Source organism: Branchiostoma belcheri, unplaced genomic scaffold, assembly GCF_001625305.1.
Source record: "Branchiostoma belcheri isolate BF01 breed outbred unplaced genomic scaffold, Haploidv18h27 scaffold87, whole genome shotgun sequence".
NCBI lineage: Eukaryota > Metazoa > Chordata > Leptocardii > Amphioxiformes > Branchiostomatidae > Branchiostoma > Branchiostoma belcheri.
The window spans coordinates 581,248-599,978 of record NW_017804542.1 but is presented as its reverse complement, the minus strand read 5'-3'; the positions used below and the strand labels follow the sequence as shown (position 1 = coordinate 599,978).

Sequence of the window (18,731 nt, the reverse complement as noted above, 5' to 3'; positions counted from 1 at the left end):
GACTACACTACCTACATGTAAATGTGCTTACCAAACAAATACATCCTGCAACAATCCTTGTGGTTTAAAGGTAATTCAGTGACAACAGATATATGAAACATATGATACAGATACAAAACTGTTCAGCAAGAAAAGTCTAAACCTTCTGAGTTCATGTCAGTTGAAATCCAGATCTTATGACTTTGCTAAACAATTGCTTTGGTCATGAAGCTCGATTGGTAAAACAACAACAGTTACTACATTTGATACAATGATTGTGAGTAAAATGATCGATTGACTTATGAAATATACAAAAAGCCTATGATTGAATGTTTACAGACCCATGAAATGCAAAATATGTACAGCTCTAAAATTGTCGAGTTTGTTAAAACTATGCCGATCAGTTAAGTACAACACCACTAAAAGTTTTAACTACATTTCTCAAGGCACGTGACACAGAAACTACAGCATATCTGTGTTGCCTTCATCATCATCATTCATCCTCCATAGTAGAGGTGGAGTATACAAAGTTAGCTCGCCAAAACTGTTTGTCATACATCACAGAGAAAAGTTGCCTTTAGGTACATTTACTGATAAAAACTGCCTTTTCTTCTTAAATAAGTAGCTTGTAAGTCTACAAATCTAAAACAGCAGCATCTCTTGATCATATATTAAAGTTCATTGCATTGTATCATTGCTCTAAAATCTTTAACATTAGGCATCTGCTATCTAGAAGAATTCTTTGATCAGTCAGTCTTCATTACTGCAACAATAATAATGCCTTGCATTATATAAATCATCTTGATACATGTCAGATAAAATTTTCCTCCTCATACAGCAGTGGTCATGTATATTGTGCTGATAAAAGGTCTAAAAGATTTTGCAGTCACTGTGGACAAATGAGGTCTATATTTTTTTTTGTAAACGTTTAAATTACTGCATTTTAGGACCCTGATTTGTCATGGCTCTTCTCACAGCAAATGCTGCATTATTATACTTAAAAGCTTCCTTATTGCCAGACGTATCCATAGAACTTGCAATAGTTTTTTGTTGTCAGGAAACCCTATCATACCCTTCCTGAGAACTCAGGGTTGATAGGTGGTTGCCTGGATTCCCCCTCGGTAGCCTCGTAAGGCGGCGGGGGTGCTGGCTTTCCTCTTCTTCTCCCTGTTGTCCCCTGACCCGACCTCTGACCCTGAGATGCTGACCCCTGACCTGGTGATGGCCCTGCCCCCTGACCTGGCGATGACCTCTGACCCATGTAGATGGCTTGTTGTGGTGAGGAACCCTGGGGTAGCACGACCTACAAATGTAGCATGATGTACAAAATGACAAAACAGCTCAGAAAAGAACAAGAAATGGTCAACATGCCTTCAAACACCAGAGTTATCAACCAAGGATTGAGGTGTTCAAAAACATTTCTTCCTAGAACTATCACTAGAGTGGAACTCGCTGTCACCAAGTACAGTAGGGGCATTGTCATTTAGATATCCTCAAACATGACTTTCCTCACTTAACTCAAGTGAAAATGAGAATTGTATGTCCTGTATTTGTTCTATGCGTGGGACACAACACCAGCAACAGCTGCCTTTGTTCCACATGTGTTGTTACAATTTAAACAGATCAAATTAAATCAAACAATGTTTAGAGTTAGTTGTCCAAAGGATAGGTGTAACAAGTTGTTCAGTATAGCTAGCTGTCGCTGCGCGCGTGCTTGTGAAGCTGTTGTGTTATGCTGAAGAGTGGTTATACCTCAGGTATACAGAGGAGATAGATACTGTGGTACAAACCTGTGTGTGAGGGCTGGTGTGTTACACTGAAGGGCAGTTATACCTCAGGTATACATAGGAGTGTAATACAGACTGTGTGCCTGCGAAGCTGGTGTGTTACGCTGAAGGGTGTTTATACCTCAGGTATACATAGGAGTGTAATACAGACTGTGTGCCTGCGAAGCTGGTGTGTTACGCTGAAGGGTGTTTATACCTCAGGTATACAGAGAAGACAGATGTGGTACTCACCTGTGTGTGAGGGTGTTTATACCTCAGGTATACAGAGAAGACAGATGCTGTGATACTCACCTGTGCGTGAGGGCTGGTGTGTTATGCTGAAGGGTGGTTATACTGGCTACACAGTGGAGACAGATACTGTGATACAGACCATGTACCTGCAAAGCTGTGTTATGCTGAAGAGTATATGTATACTACATGTATGTATACCTCAGGTATACAGAGGAGACAGATGTGGTAGACAGATGTGGTACTCACCTGTGCATGAGGGCTAGGGTGCAGGGACTGGCCGGCAGGTGATGAGACGGGGACGTACACGTACTGAACACCTGGGGAAGCACCTGGCGGAGGTGAGGAGACAGGTACACCTGCGGAGGGGAGTCATCAAGATTATGTTGATCAAGTTTAACATCCAGGTAGAACATTACAAGTGTATAACATAACAGAATTTACAACATAAAGCAAGCAACTGTACATTCTGCTTTTTCAGTCCCTGATGAAAGATAGAAGATGGTAGTAATTCTAATGTCCAACCATTTTTCCAGTTACTCATAAATAATTTATTGACTTATAGTGCTGTTCTGTTATATTTCAATTTTCTGAAGTTGAAAAAGAGTGATGGATTGAGTAAGTGAGGAATGTATAATCTTTTTCATTTGTTTAGAATATATCAACTCCTTAAAAAATACATTTAACCTTCTAAAAACATGCCCCGTGCCCTGGGCAGAAACAGAGGTAAACATGTAACATTACATGTGATACTAACCAGGAGAGGCCTGTACAATGACCACAGGCTGCTGAGGGGGGGTGGAGAACTGCTGCTGGGGGCACCAGCTAACACACAAGCAAGCAAACAAACACACACACACACCATAAGTAGAACTGCCATACTGACCAGGTGAAGCCTGCACGATGACCACAGGCTGCTGAGTGGGGGTGGAGAACTGCTGCTGGGGGTAGGGTGGGGGGGCCGAGTGGTCCTGGGGAGAAACCAATAGTAGGTATATTACTTAAGTCTAAGAATGCTAGTAGCACTGCTGATTCTGTTCAAGTTGAGAACAGAATCAGAGCAGTGCTAAACAGGATGAACAAGAAATCAGAGATTACACACCACTCAGAGGTATATAATGTTCACAACAACTGCTGACAATTTCATCACTGTCATTGAAAGGAATGTTTAACCTAACGCTACAAAAAATTATTTGAAGAGACCATATGCTCATACAGTATCACACACAAATGACACCACAGTTTCCACCAGGGCAAGTCTACATGGCTTGCCCTGGTGGAAACTTGACAATGACTTTCCTAACTACTCCACCTCTCTGCTGAAGTAAGAAACAGTGACAGGCTGAATAAAGGTTCTAAACAGGAACTATGCAGCTCCAGATGTCTTACTGAGGGACGACTGCGTGTGCAAGATGTCGGTTAGCTGAGGAATGAATCCCCTCGAATTCACATTGCTGGTGTAACAAACCTTACCTGTGGAGACCATATGCCCACACAGCCCAGTATCACACACACGAAGGACAGCACAGTCTCCACAGCTGACAGCACCAGGGAAACCCCATGCAGAGCCTTCACGGCGAGGCAGCTGCTGACCGGACACATGTCTCTACAACATCACTCTACTGGAGTAATCTTCAATGTATTACTAAGTATAACAATTGTAACAAACCTTACCTGGGGAAACCATGCCCACACAGACAGCACCAGGGATGCCCATGACTTTCCTAAATATATAGCTACAACATCATTCTGCTGGTGCAACCCTACATGTCTGAAGACTTTCCTACAACACCACTTTGTTGGTGTAATAAACCTTAGTACAACTTACCTGAGGAGACCATATGCCCACACAGCCCAGTATCACACACACGAAGGACAGCACAGTCTCCACGGCTGACAGCACCAGGGAAACCCCATGCAGAGCCTTCACGGCCAGGCAGCTGCTGACTGGACACGTGTCCCGTCCGTTGAGGCCGATTGAGGACATGACCCAGGAGGCGATCGTCAGCAGGACGGAGAGGGTACCGAGCGTTGTCAAGGCAACCATCTGGGAGGTAAACAAATAACTAAAGGTCAATGACCTGAGCCAGATGTCTGTCAGCATGGTAACTAGTGTTGGGTTACATCATGTTGCAATTTTATAGCAGGACGAAGAGAGTACCCAGTGTTGTCAGGGCTACCATCTGGGAGGGAAAGGAATAAGGTCAATGACCTGAGCCAGATGTCTGTCACCATGGTAACTAGTGTTGCAATTTTATAGCAGGAGGGATTTAGACTCCTTTTAGACCCAGGAGGCTACCATCTGGGAGGGAAAGGAATAAGGTCAATGACCTGAGCCAGATGTCTATCACCATGGTAACTAGTATGGGTTTACGTCATGTTGCAATTTTACAGCAGGAGGGATTTAGACTCCTTTAAGACCCAGGAGGCGATGGTCTGCAGGACAGGGCTACAATCTGGGAGGGAAATAAAAGATTTTCTTCACATTGCAATACCAATGTTATCAATACATAGTAGAACACAATGCAGCAAATCCTGCTGAATGATACTGTGCTGCACACACCTTAAAATACAGCACTAAAGCAACAATGAATATTAATACATGTACTGCATAATTGCAGTGACAAAGTAGATGGCAAAACATTTACAAAACAAGTGTAATCAAAGTGACAGTAAAAGTGCAGGGAAACACTACAATGTATTGTAATAAGCTTCAGGATTGCAAACATTTAATACAAATTTTACGACATTTAAAAATGTTTACACTTGATTCATGAAGTTGCTTTTTTATTGCAAGAGAGTTTGAAACTCACAATGCATCGGTTCCCCTTCTCATAGTGTATGGAGGCAGCCAGGATACCCGTAATCAAAGCCTGGAAGAACAAGATACAATTGGGATACAGAAGTTAACCAAGGGTACTAAATGAGGTAATAATGACACAAAATGTTGAACATTTGTATCCTATGAAAGTCTGTCTTTTAATAATTACATGTATGTTAAAAGATCAAGTAACTGTAACATTGTATATGTACATGAAAAATAACTCCTCCAAATGAAATAAATACTGTTCATTAGTGGCTTCAAATGGCTAAGTGGCTAGGCGAGCTAGCTGACATGGGATTGAGAGGTCATGGGTTTGATTCCTGGCATTCTTGGCTTGTGTTCTTGGGAAAGGCATTTTACACAACTTCCATGATTTTCTTCACTCCACCCATGTGTAAAATTGGAACCTGACTTCGGTTGGGGAAGTAAAAGGCAGGGAAGGAGAGGGATGGACTCCACCTTCCACTGCCTTATACATCGGATCAACAACCCACTGCCCCTACTGCCTCAAAAAACTATCATAATGGGACTTCCAACTGTTCCCTACTCACAAACACGCCACTCCAGATAGGCCCGGAGGCCTGGTGCAGGTAGGCGTCGGGGAAGCTGAGGTCGGAGGTCAGGCCAAAGATCACGCTCAGCGCGCCGAACACGATCAGCGAGATCCCGATGGAGCGAACGGACCTCGGGTTGATCGCCATCTTGCCATCGCACCTAAGGGAAATAGTATTGTCTATAAAACCATGGAGTTGTTTTAAATTTCTACCTCATGATAAAAATGAGTGCACTAAGGCATCAGCCTGAACTCTTCGGGAAAACAACGGGGTTAGACTGGACTGTATCAGACTGGGCTGACACTTATTCAACTTGTTACTTCTGTAATTGGATTATAACTTTAAGAAACAAAACTAAAGCTGAGCTGAAAGTGCAAAGATTAGGTTTAACACGTCGTTTGGTGTGATATAGCCAGCTGCCGCCGTGCCGCGTGCCTGCAAGGCTGGTGTGTTATGCCGAAGGGCAGTTATATAGATACAGATACAAAACTGTCAAGTTGACATAAAAACTCTAAGGAGAATTTAGTCTGTATCTTGGTACAAACAGTTCCAGGCAGTGAATATAGTGAGATCCTACAGTCCTCCTCAAAGCCCTTGTCTAAACTTTTATATGCCAAATAACCTGTAAACATACCTTATAATCCAGCATGACTCTGACAATGACTGACAGATTGTACATGTGTTGCCATGGCAACAAGCAGGCAGAGAAGGCACACATGTACACAATTTGGTTTTCAGGTGGTTCTTATTTATATATGAAGACATCTTCTGAATCTATCATCCTTTCTGAGAGAGTACAACATGTATCAAACCCTTCCCTAAAACTGTCCTGTATAACATTCATGTTAGATTCTTGCCAACAACAGAAGGCAACTTTCACAGGCACAGGGTGACTGATCTGACCTATTGATTTTTCAGTAGTCGTAGTCGTAAAAAGGCAAGTGGTTGAACAAATGGAAAATTCACAGTCTACAAAACACAGTCTGATAGAATGTAGTCTCTACCAGACTAACTACGCAGGCTACGTAAAGGAGAAAATTTGCCAGGGGAGTTTGGCCACCTTGTAGGTTTGACTGGGCACCTTCGGAGGGAAAGAAACTACCTCCCCGCGGCCGGACTCCCTTGGCCAATTTTACTTTCTTTTTTGCTGAATTCTACGATCCGTATTCCTGTAGAAAGGCCTGGTGGAGGCTCAACAGAATGTTGCATTGGCTTGTGTTCCACCTCCAGCAAAGGAAAGGAGTGTGACATTAAGACTGTCTAGACCCACTACTTCAGATCCAGACCATAGACTTTTCAGCACTGACTCAGATGAAGGCAATGTAAACATAAACATACACATCGATAATTTCTGCTCTCGCTGAGGTAGTCGTAAAGAAGGCAAGTGGATGAACAAATGGAAAATTGAGAAACTTGGTGATAAAATGTTGTACATGTATTGGCTTGTGTTCCACCTCCAACGAGACAGAGACTAGACAAATACTCCAGACTAAAGATTCTCAGCCCTGACTCAGTCAGGCAATGTAAACATCCCCTTCTCTTGTCACAATATTCACAGACCACAAACACACAAGGGGCACCTTGAATAGGAATGCTGTGCTGTTTATTAGTGGCATTCCACTTAAAGTTGCACAAATACAGAGCCACCAAAGTGTGGGTTTTATAAAGTTAACAACAAACTAATTACAGCTCAAGGTCACCCTGGAAGTACTGATCAGAATATAAATACCATGAGTGTTAGAATATGTTGAAAAATGCTACAAAAGTCTAAGACATAACTGATTTGGTTAACATACACAGGCCAGAAGTATTTAGTATTGATCTTGTAACCCAAAAGTATCATATTTTCCTTTGTACTGTGTTGTAGATTGTATCATGGCACATGGGCAGATCTACTGTGTAGATTTTACACAGACTGACAGATTGTAATTATTTGACTTGCAGTATTGTGCCACACCCATGCATTACATCACACCACAAATCACTATAGTCTCTGTATGCCCTACTTTGGCTGGCAGTTGGCTATTAGGTATATATACATAGTTTACATATTACATTGTTTTTGTTACTAATTACATACGACAGTTTGCTGAAACTACTACTGCATGGTCAATGAATTCTACGGAGGCCAAACTCCCCTGGCCAATTAGTCTCCCTATTTCAGAGTATTTGTTTAAATTTCACTGTTTTGAACCTGCAAATAGTTGTTTATAGTCTGGTGGAGACTCAGCTATGGGGGTGATTGAATCACTGGAATTCACCCACTAAACCATTACAAGGTCCATTTGTGGTAATGATCCTGCCTGCCAAATGGGCACTCTATTGCAGATTAGAGTTGAACTTGACCATGGAACTTGATAGACTTTCTACCACCACTCAAGGGTAGTCTGTCTCTCAAAATACTGTAAATGCATCTATTTTTACTGTGTTCGTATTTCGTGGTAAGAATTTTGTGGTGTTTTACATTTGAAACAATTCTAGTGCTTAAGAAATGGTAACACATATTCACTTGTCAGTTTACAGTAGAGAGCTAACCGTAAAAACTGCTAGTATAAAAATAAAACCACTGCAAAAGTTTCAGTATTTTCAGTACTGGTAATTGTTTTTCACCCTGGCCAACAGCTGTCACCATGTCATACATAAAACAGAGATAATTGTTTTTGCTGAAAACTTGCCCAAATTCCAATATGGATGCTGATTCGATTTGGAGAAACGTTGCAACTGATTTTGACCTTGATCCAACATTCTATACACCAAAATGGAGGCACAATTTTATTTGTTTTACCATGAAGGTATAATGGGTCACTATAATATAATGAGTTATTATACCTTAAAGGTTTGTGTTTTCTAGAAGCATGATTAATAAAAAAAAGTGTCCAAAGAATTCTGTTTACCAAGGGCTCCCTCCGAAGGCAGTCCAAACTTTTAACAAAATCTAGCAATCTATAAATTTATGATTTTATCAATGGCTAACATACAATGAATTAAATTTTAAAAAAATCACAGTGCTTACGCAGTTTCTGTTTAACATAATTTGTCATCAGATATACATGTGTGGCTTTACGTCATAGAAATCCCCCACTTTAACCCTCAGCCTACTAAGACAGCCGTTTGGCACCGAATTTGTATTGTTTATGGGGTTAGGCAGCAGGGAGGAGGTTAACACAGAAGGTGAGTCATGGTTATTTTGGCAGACAGAAACCGGAAGGACTGTTTGTTGAACAATGGCGATTCGCACATTCTACAGATTTTCGACTACAAGTTTAAGTACAACAAAATAATTGCAAAACACAACCTAACATTCCACGTCCACGTAACATTCTGTTCTGTTCATGTAAGTTGATGATTTTATACACACACAAGACAACGGTTCTGTGTTTCGTTATAGTCTCCACCATACTCCTTTTGCAGGCTGAAAAGGGGATGCTGTAAATTATTGGCTAGAGAAATCTCTGACCGGCTAGTATTCTCTGGCTAATTAATGCCCTTTTTAGGCCGATTTCTACGATTTATTTACCTGCAAAGGAGCTGGTGGAGACTAGTTTCGTTAGGTGCCCCTATGCGACTAAGTAATAGGTCATTGTGTGTACATAATATACCACCGAAACAAAGGAAAATGTCTAGACAGAAACCATATCGTTTCGTGTAACGATCTAGAGTTGAAAGAAAAGTCCAACAAATACCTTCACTCCATGGTTGCTGTTTCAGATAGCGTTGTTTCACAGAACTTCATAGCTTGAAGGGACTGTCTTTGGCCGAGTACTGGTGCAGACAATACGTCAGAGAGCTAAAATTAAGACCGCGCACATCCCACACACATTCACACACACTGATCCGATTTTGCCGGTTCAGAAAATGTCAACAAAGCTATTCACTTCCGGGTTTTGGGACTAGTCGATTGTATAATTGGGGGAGCACAAGAAGTTCTATTTATTCATATTGATAAATGTAAAAGTAACTTAACTGTGCCTAGTTAAAGTTTTTAGTATTAGCACATAGCATAATACAGAAATATAAACATCAATGGCGTTCTTGTGAGTTTTTTTAATGATTTTTTATTTCAAGGTGGACTCCCCTATTTTTGTATGGACTCGTCTATCATATCTTGCCCTAGGGGTAACATTGCACATGGGGGCCTGGCAGTATTAAAAGAGCGGCTAAAAATAAGTTATCTAAGTTGCCATTATATATTATAATGTTGACGAAATTCTTGACGAAACACTGACGCATATGTAGACTGACCAATAAAAAGAATATCACACAAAGGTAGTGTTTTTGTTTTAATTTAGTAGAAGCAAAGAAGTAAAACACAAATTCAATGTATTGTGAGTAGATATTTACACATTTGAACATAAGTTTGACTCTCAGACACGTAGTATTGTCAATTAAAACACGCCGTTCTCTGTGGGCACAAGGTCGTTGCAACAATGTTCTTTGAAACATCCTAAGTACATTCTCCGAGCATATTGAGGTGCTTGCACCCACGTGGCTGTGACGTGAGTATCGTGCGCCAATCTGGTTGGTTAATGTCATCATCATGGTTAACATCAGAAGTAGCTTAGTAAATTCCAAATCGTGCTTTTTTGACTGCAGTCGCAAATTCATGAGAATTGTGCGTGCAAATGTATTGGTATGACTTGTCAACGTCCAACCAGTTTGGGAGCTGAGCTATCTAGCAATATAACGTTATATACCTTAAAACTTCCACTTTAATTCTACCTAGTCAAGTAAAATATGTACAACTACACATCAGTTACCCTGATAAAGTATAGCAGGATTACAAGTCAGTCCCTGTCATGGATATGTACTAAAAAGTTTTTTCCACCGTGCAGTTTCAGACAATTCTATTAATAGTCGCCGGAGCTTCCTGGGCACTTTGAACTGCTTGCGTACTCTCCAAGCAGAACAGAATTCGGTGGTGTGGAAAGGCGCTATTGTTATTTGGCAGGCAAGGGTGGAGGTAGCTATTGTGTTATTGTAAAAAAAAATCCGCCGTGACTCACCATGAAAATTTCTCGACATTTTAACAGCTTCAGAACTAATTCCATGAAGCTTTGGCACCATAAAAGGGCGTAGGGCTACAGAGCACTATGCAATTGCGCAAGCGTTTTTTTTATCGGACACATGCAGAGTGATATCCAAATCCTTTCGTTTGTAAACAATTCCGACTTGTGAAGGCTGTTTTCTTTATGAAACGACTGACCACATCTAGCACTCACTCAGCACAATAAGCATTTCAACCATGCCAACATTACCCTAATATAAATTTTACAAAGATTATTAAACTAAGATTAGGTGTTCCGTCTGTGAGCCAATCACATGTCCTAACCGCCCACGAGTCTAAAATTGCCACCGCAAATCATTGTCTTTAAATCAAATCAAATATAACCTTAAATTTGACCTCTCAGAGGCGATATCACGTATTTTCCTGCTTTAAAACGTTTTGGACAACTTTCTCAACTGATCCCTGTATCCCTAATAAGACATTTTTTCATCTACGTAACTACCCAAGGCAAGAAACCGTGCCTGACACTAACAAATTCAGGCACTGAGGGCTAGATAGGCGCGGTTCTGTATACAATGATTACAATCTATGGTAGACCGCGTTGCCTATGAGGGGGGGGGGGTGAATATCATTGGCTGCGGGCCCCTGTTGTAGGGCGTGGTCTGCGCCTCGATAATGCGTATCCAGAACCGTGCCTGATCCTAACCATAACCCAACGAATTCAGGCATAGAACTAGATAGGTACGATTGTGGATACGATAGAGATTATCCAGAACCGTGCCTGATCCTAACCTTCGCCCACTTCATCATCTGCTGTAAAACAACCTTAAGGGACGTACGTCTGTAAAATTACATGGGCGCGGTCCTGGATACAAATTACAATCTATTATGTCAATCTATTAGAGTCCGCATAATGAGGGTGTAAATATCTGCGGGCCCCTGTTGTACGGCGTTGTTTGCGCTTCGATGTGCTGCAGGTGCGGCACCGTCCGCTTGATGTCGCCGTGCTTCTGGATGTACTCCCACTTCCACTCCGGGTGCAGTACGAACTCCCGCCGGTAGGGGCGCGGGTTGCAGCCGTACACCTCAGCGACCTACAACGGTAAGGGGCAACGAACAAGAGTTAGTGATACTAATAATGAAAAAAGGCACTTGTGTATAGAACGTTGGACATGTCTAACCATACGCCACGTTAAGCTGGATCTTTGAATCCGTGAACAATTTAATTAGGTTGGTGAAGGATTGAACACTGCAGCAAAGTTCTCTATTCGCAACCACGCCGACGTTTCGATGACCGACTGTCATCTTCATTACACTGTGCACTGAAGTTCGGTGTTACTGATGTAAGTTTGAAACCGCATTGTTAGCAGTTACTGTTGAACGCTGCTAAGCTTTAGTGAACCAGTCATCCTTGCCCTGATGAAGATGACAGACTGTCATCAAAGTGATTCTGAACAGGTGGCTGTGAATAAAGAACTTAGATCTTTGAATTTTTCGGATTGGCGTTCTCACCTTACTATAGTCGGTGATATGGAAGTGCGGACCCTCCGTGGGTAGAGCCGTGGGGCGGGTGGACAGGGTTTTCATCAGGCGGGTCATGGCTTCGGCTTCTGCTCGGGAAGAAGGACGAAAAATTACGTCTATATAAATACGAAATTAGCTTGGGGAAAATTCTTAACCTTGGTCTACTGTGAACCTAATTGTCCTGCCGTTTATCAGACACACAAATCGACAGCTCGACAAAACGACACGAATTTTGTAACTGGAACTAATTAACTAAACCCTGTTCATGTTGTACAAAGTTCCGTCCATACCTGATCTTCCCGCCTTCTTCAGCCATCTGTGCAGAGACGGCACCGCTTCTGGTCTGAAAGCTGTCTCCGCCTCCTGGAGGGAAAATTACGACATTGTTTTGAATATCTGAGTCATCACATAAAAACATTCAACTAATTCAATTCAATCATTCGAGGTATTAAACGCATCTCCCTTGAATGCTGTGTTTTAGGCATTGGTCAAGCCATTTTTACTACTCCATGGTCAAACAAGTGACTATCTCTACATAAGGACCACCTGTGACCACATTTTGATTATCCCTTACATCAAGGACATTATGTCCTTGCTTACATACATACTTTTCCCCATTGAAACAAGCATTAAGAATCCTGTCTATAGTGACCACCTGTTACGTTACCAAAGTTTTACGGTCCCCTGAGTAGTCTTACTGGGCTAAGGTTTGACTTTATGTGATGAGATGAAAACTTAAGACTGAATCTTACCTTCTCAATGAGTCGTCTGTTTGCCATGTCGTTGATAACTCCTAGAACGGCCCGCTTGTCTGAAAACAACAACACAAGGCAAAGTTCTGAACATGTTTCAACAAAAACTTCGCTATGGCAGTCAAAAAGGAATGGCTCTAAACAATAACTGTATGACTCACAAAGTTTGGCAACTCTATAGCTAATACAATGATAATATTACAACAAGGAAAGTTGGGAGCATGTCGTAACATCACGCACCTTTGTCATTAGCCAGTTTTAGCCACGCCTCCGTCGCCTGGGCTGCGTGAGGGTCCAGTGTGTCTTGCAAAGCCTGAAGATGCAATGAAAACAAATTCAGTACAGTTTAATAAAGGGTTAATGCCCCGCCCTGAGGTGTATATGGTGAGATAACCCCTGGTCAGGTGTGATAACCTCCTCATTAACCACCTCGTTCGCTCCACTCACTTGGTGGTTTATTCGATGGTTATCACACCTGACCAGGACTTATCTCACCATATACACCGAGGATAAGGCGGGGGCATTAACGTTATTATCATATAGCCTTTTCAACTGACACAGTTATTTGACAAAATTTCTTTCTAAAATTCCTCCATTGATATCATTTTCAATCTAGAGTAAATCATAATCATCATATATGGAGTTATGACGTGTATGTAAATGAGTTGGGTTTACCCGTCTCCTGTCGAACTGCATCATGGACGTGGTTGCTGGGCGGGGCTGGTACTTCCGGCGCAGGATGGCCCGCAGTTCCTGCTCCTTCTTAGACCGACTCGCGTCAACTTTAAAAACAAAAACAACGTTGCCACATAAATCATCAAAACATGTACACAATTAATTAAGACATAATATGTTTGTATATATATGAAAGGTATTCAAATGGCGTGGTCATGATTTTTCTGTCAGATATGCATATGGTTTGAAATTATATTATATCTTTAGTGAATAGTTTCATCAGGTTGGTAAGTCACTGAGTAGAGAGACTCTTTTCACACAACCAAGTCTTTTATTCAGCCGACGTTTCGGTAACCGTCTGTCACCTTTTTCAGGGCAATTCTGACTGGTTCACATTGCACTGCAGCACAGGTGTCGCTGCTATCTGATGTTATAAATGTCGGCTGAATAAAAGACCTGTAAAAGGAGCTTTACTCGGTATATCTTAAATGTGTTTCTGCATACTACATGCGACTCATTATACTATCATGGATTGATTTGTCTTATTAGCAGGCATGAGCCTGTAGCCTTACTTTTGTAAGTAGGTTTGTCCACAGCCGCGTCTGGGTCGTGATAGCCCGGCACACTGCGCAGCCTCGTGGTCAAGAAAACTCTGCAGAAATAAGAAAAGTTATTAGTAAAAATGTGTTTTCTAATAATTCTGTCAATATCATATTATAAAATCTGTATCTGTGTCATCTGTATAGCCGGTATAACCGCCCTTCAGTGTAACACACCAGCTTCTGTATCTGTATAGCCGGTATAACCGTCTTTCGGCGTAACACACCAGCTTCTGTATCTGTATAGCCGGTATAACCGCCCTTCGGCGTAACACACCAGCTTCTGTATCTGTATAGCCGGTATAACCACCCTTCGGCGTAACACACCAGCTTCTGTATCTGTATAGCCGGTATAACCCCCTTCGGCGTAACACGCCAGCTAATATTTGTTTGGTGACAAATATACAGTCGTGACTCCGATCCGGCGATGTTGGTGACCTTTTAGCGATCAGCAAATACGGCCAAAGGTTGTCGACTGTGTTTTCTTGTGAGAGAAGAAATTACAGAAGGTCTGGTTATCGTAATTAAGCTACAATACTATCAAAACATGTCCTTAAGAATCAACGTTTTTTTTTTCTTTCACTGCATCCAAGCCAAAATTTCCTTGAATAAAAACTGGAAACGCATCTAAAATAGACCTATTGGTTTGCCTCTAAAGGAAAACACACACTACTGATGAGCATTAATATTTGGTAAATATGCCATAAAATCTCGACATAAAATCTTGTATAAAGACACGACATTCATAGGTTGGCTACGTGCGTTACGTGCTCAGGCCAGCATATTTATGTAACCCCCTGCCCCTAGCCCTGACGCTCTTATTTTTGTAACCTAATACAACCGCACCAAGAACAACACGAATGTTTTAACATAAACTTTCCCACTTGGATGGGGACTGAAGTGCACTTTTCAAGATCTAATTTGTCCATTCACTATCAAATCATGGCTGTCGCCATTTGTAACTAGTCTCTACCAGACTAACTACGCTGCCTATATATAGGAGAATTTGCTAGGGGAGTTTGGCCGCCTTGTAGGTTTGACTGGCCGCGCTTCAGAGGGAAATTCGAAAGGAACTACCTCCCCGCGGCCGGACTCCCTTGGCCAATTTTACTGTCATTTTTGCCGAATTCTACGATCCGTATTCCCGTAGGAAGGCCTGATGGAGGCCAATTTATAACTGCGAACTATATATACGTTACTGTTATTTTAGTGAAGGGCTCCCTTGGTGATGAATGACATTCGTAAAAACAACTACTTTAATACCGGCTGTCTCGTTTTCTGTTGTAGCAACCAATAGAAAATTCAGGACTTTTAAACAGATCATTAGGAACAGGACTTGATCCAGTTGATGTTAAGGATATTGTATTTAGTAATTTTTATGTATTGTGTATTTTTTGTGTGTATTTTTAATATATGTGTATCCAGGATTACGTGAAAAACAAGCCAAAATGGCCTGAGCTGTAATTACTGGTTAAATAAATAAGTTGAAATTGAATTGAAAATTGTCCACTGAGGACGAAATATGCATAGTCTGCGGATATGATACCTGTGGCCTAGTTTTTTCACGAATGTAAATAAACATGTAAACACAGCAGAACAGATACGCTACAAGGTGTATATTGTAAACAAAGACGAAAAGACGGGCGTCGCTAATCTATGTGACTACACAGTACACTGGTAAACATGCCACGCCAAAAACTGGGGGTTTTGGGGGGTCTTTGGGATCTTTTATGTGCTATTTTCTGATTGCATATAGACAACACAGTCAGTCTGGTTGAATTACCCCCGTTTATAGAACTGGGCTAATCAGAATACAGCCGAAGACCACCAAACCACCAGTTCTATAAGCCTGCTGCGGATGCTATGTAAACCTACTCCTGAATACATACAGCTCAGAAAAAGTCAACAAGCCACGCACGATCAAATGCCGCTGTGGCTGTATGAAACATTATTGTATAAACTGTCACACTGTACAGACCAACGCGGGTTCACATTTGGGACAGGCCGGATAGGTAACACATTGTAAAACGGCAACACAACAGAAATATGGGTCAACATGGAAACGGTCTAACTGTCTTTTTCACACCTGCTCGGCCTATGAAACAAACTATGAAACATTATTGTTCAATCTGACACGCTGTGCAGACTGACATATTTAGGACATTCGGATCAGTTACTCTCCAAGCAGAGGTTTAGGTTTTAGCTTAATTTTGGCGTGTTTTTTATCAGGCGATCTTTTTTTTGGGTTGGCATAAAAATACCAGTGCAAAAAAGAAAGCCCTATAAAAAAGCCTGAAAACACGCCAAAATTAAGCCAAAACCCAAACCTCTTTCTCCTCCTCTCTCTCTCTCTCTCTCTCTCTCTCTCTCTCTCTCTTGGAGAGTACAGATCAGTAACACTGTACAGCGACAACACAACACAACAAAAAAATGGGTCAACAGAAGACCGGTCTAGCTGTCTTTATAACACCTGCTGTGCCTCTACTTAAGCGCTAGTTACGTCTATTAGTATTGTCAAGCAACGAAAGAAAGAGTCATAAATATTTAATACCGTCTGGGTGATGCATGCGATTGTGGCGGATCGTAATAATGGGTTTATTGATTGTAATTTGCACGGAGGCGTGTGGCTTTCAAAAGGGTTGACCTGTGGTTACTTATTTACCAGGGCGACCATCTTAAATTCAACTTAACAAGTGGCTTCTGGGTCGATTTTTTTCTCAAAGCTTTTAGTATACTACGAACGTTGAATCATAGGTAGTACATTGTAGTTCAATAATGTTACAGAATTCTGTAAGTTACAGAGAAACAGTTGTCGCAACTGGATTAAGATAATTTGTGGTTTGTTGTTCATATTGTATCCAGCAGAACCGTACATGTCTAGTTTTATGCCTGAATGGGTCAGGGTTAGGATCAGGCACGGTTCTGGATAGTCTCCGCGTATCCAAGAACGTAGATTTGCCCCTGGCCCGGTTCTGGCTACGCATGAACTATCCAGAAAAGTGTCTGGGCATAGTTCTGGATACTTAGTAAAGCACGGTTCGGGATACAATACTAGTAGTTCATTTACTCAGGTGAATGGAGCTTGTTACGCCCCACCGAGTCAATTTAGTTCTGTAACAATTTAGTTCGCGGAGCTGCCATTTAAGACTAAGCTTTTAGTACGTACGCCGTAGCATAGCATCTATAGGTAGTACTTATAAGTGTTTTGAAAGTTAGTAAACTTACTGAAAGCTGAGTAAATAGGATCAAGAGATAATTGGCGGTTTGTTACTCAACTTGGATGGGACTTGTTACGCCTCTTGGTCAATTTTGCTTTCTAAGACTACTAGTATGCTGTACTGGTACGTTGTAGCATAGGTACTTACATGTATGATGTTATACTTCTGTAAGTATTGTTCAAACCTCCTTGCTAATACTGAGAGAAGGCTGAGTCAATAAGATCAAGATGATTGGCCGTGTTGTGCACTTACTCGGGTGAATGGGGCTTGTTCCGCCTCTTGCTCAATTTTGTTCTCTAATTTCTAAAACTAAGTTTTAGTATGCTGTAATGAGACGCTGTGTTAGCATACGTTAAGTTACAATGTTCTGTATAAAGTCACTAGTGCTAAGAGAAACCTGAGCAAATAGGATCAAGATAATCGGCCGTGTTGTGCACTTACTCGGATGGGACTTGTTATAGGTCAATATTTTGTTCTCTAAGTTTTAGTATGCTGTCACGGGACGTTGTAGCATATGTACTTTTGTACTTAGCATACTAGTATGTCTTATGATGTAACAGTTATGTAAGTTACTACTGAGAGAAAGCTGAACAATTAGCGATTTGTTGTTGACTTACTCTGGTGGATGTGGTTTGTTCCGCCTCTGTGGCTCTGGGGGCCGCATGGGGGTGGGCTCGTCCAGGCTCTTGATGTGAAAGTCTGCGGCGTACGACGTCGGAGTCCGGGCGCGGCGCTCGCTGTGGTCCGTCCAGGCAGAGCGAGCCTTCTCCTTCACGTCTTTCAGCACCTGTGGACAAAAACATTATCCTTCAAGTAACGGCAAAAGGAGCAAGAAAAATGGGAAAGAAGAAGAAAACATGGGCTGACAACAGCCAAGAATGGGCAGGAAAAAACCTTGCGGAAACCCTAACCCTAACACACAGTCCAGGTGTGCTAGAGTATAAAGTGCAATTCAAGGAATACAGTGCAATTTTACGGAACACAGTACAATCGTATTAGTATACAGTACAATTTTACGGAATATAGTGCATTATCGTATTAGTATACAGTGCGATTTTACGGAATACAGCGCAATCGTATTAGTATACAGTGCAATTTTACTAGTAAAATGGCACTGTATACTAAAAGTAAAATTGCCACGACCGTGGCCTGGGTTTATATAATAAGAGACCAAGCTACAAAGTACAAGGTATAGTACCTGTGGGTCTATCCTCCGTGTCGCGATCTCCCGCAGTCTCGCCTGGTCTATGCCGTAAGGTGGCGCCGATCTGGACCGATGCTTGGACACTGGTTCGCCCCGACGCCCTGGCAAATAATGTGCCGTCGCCATGCCTTTTTCCCTGTGCCGTAAATTCAAGGAGATCGAGAAATAAAGTTGTGTTCCAGAGCAGTGCCCTCAGAACTAGATACACTCCTAATCGCAAGCGACAACACGCTGTCGTGGATACTTATATGTTATATGTGTGTTGTGGCCTCAGCGAATCCGTCAGGTGGTCGGTATAGCGTGCCGTATCGCCTGGCAACCCGATCAGCTGACTGCGAAAGGGAAGCTCATTCATTATTCATGAACCGTGAAATTTGACCCC

The 18,731-nt window shown here is 41.8% G+C and overlaps 2 protein-coding genes across 2 annotated transcripts; both read right to left on the bottom strand.

The window, feature by feature from the left end:
* Positions 1-518: 518 nt before the first annotated feature.
* Positions 519-9,236, bottom strand: LOC109487228. The gene is made up of 7 exons (XM_019791214.1): positions 9,056-9,236; positions 5,370-5,532; positions 4,808-4,867; positions 3,823-4,041; positions 2,881-2,965; positions 2,244-2,353; positions 519-1,282 (listed from the first exon to the last, which is right to left on the bottom strand). Exons 2-7 carry the CDS (start codon positions 5,517-5,519, stop codon positions 1,046-1,048), a joined length of 861 nt encoding a protein of 286 aa, XP_019646773.1. The 5' UTR covers positions 5,520-5,532; positions 9,056-9,236; the 3' UTR covers positions 519-1,045.
* A 403-nt stretch (positions 9,237-9,639) lies between these two features.
* On the bottom strand, positions 9,640-18,514 carry LOC109487277. Its single transcript, XM_019791264.1, has 9 exons — positions 18,344-18,514; positions 17,763-17,932; positions 13,901-13,980; positions 13,329-13,435; positions 12,894-12,966; positions 12,654-12,712; positions 12,192-12,264; positions 11,890-11,987; positions 9,640-11,471 (listed from the first exon to the last, which is right to left on the bottom strand). Exons 1-9 carry the CDS (start codon positions 18,473-18,475, stop codon positions 11,277-11,279), a joined length of 987 nt encoding a protein of 328 aa, XP_019646823.1. The 5' UTR covers positions 18,476-18,514; the 3' UTR covers positions 9,640-11,276.
* Between the last annotated feature and the right edge of the window lie 217 nt (positions 18,515-18,731).

Bases quoted from the DNA above. Each gene is read 5' to 3' on its own strand.
- LOC109487277 (XM_019791264.1), bottom strand. From the start codon at position 18,475: ATGGCGACGGCACATTATTTGCCAGGGCGTCGGGGCGAACCAGTGTCC. The intron at 13,981-17,762 runs GTAAGTCAACAA...TTATTTCTGCAG, and splicing joins AACAAACCACATCCACCAGA to AGTTTTCTTGACCACGAGGC. The intron at 12,713-12,893 runs GTGCGTGATGTT...TGTTGTTTTCAG, and splicing joins AAAACTGGCTAATGACAAAG to ACAAGCGGGCCGTTCTAGGA.
- LOC109487228 (XM_019791214.1), bottom strand. From the start codon at position 5,519: ATGGCGATCAACCCGAGGTCCGTTCGCTCCATCGGGATCTCGCTGATC. The intron at 4,868-5,369 runs GTGAGTAGGGAA...TTGTTCTTCCAG, and splicing joins CTATCTGGAGTGGCGTGTTT to GCTTTGATTACGGGTATCCT. The intron at 4,042-4,807 runs GTGAGTTTCAAA...TTTACCTCCCAG, and splicing joins AGAAGGGGAACCGATGCATT to ATGGTTGCCTTGACAACGCT.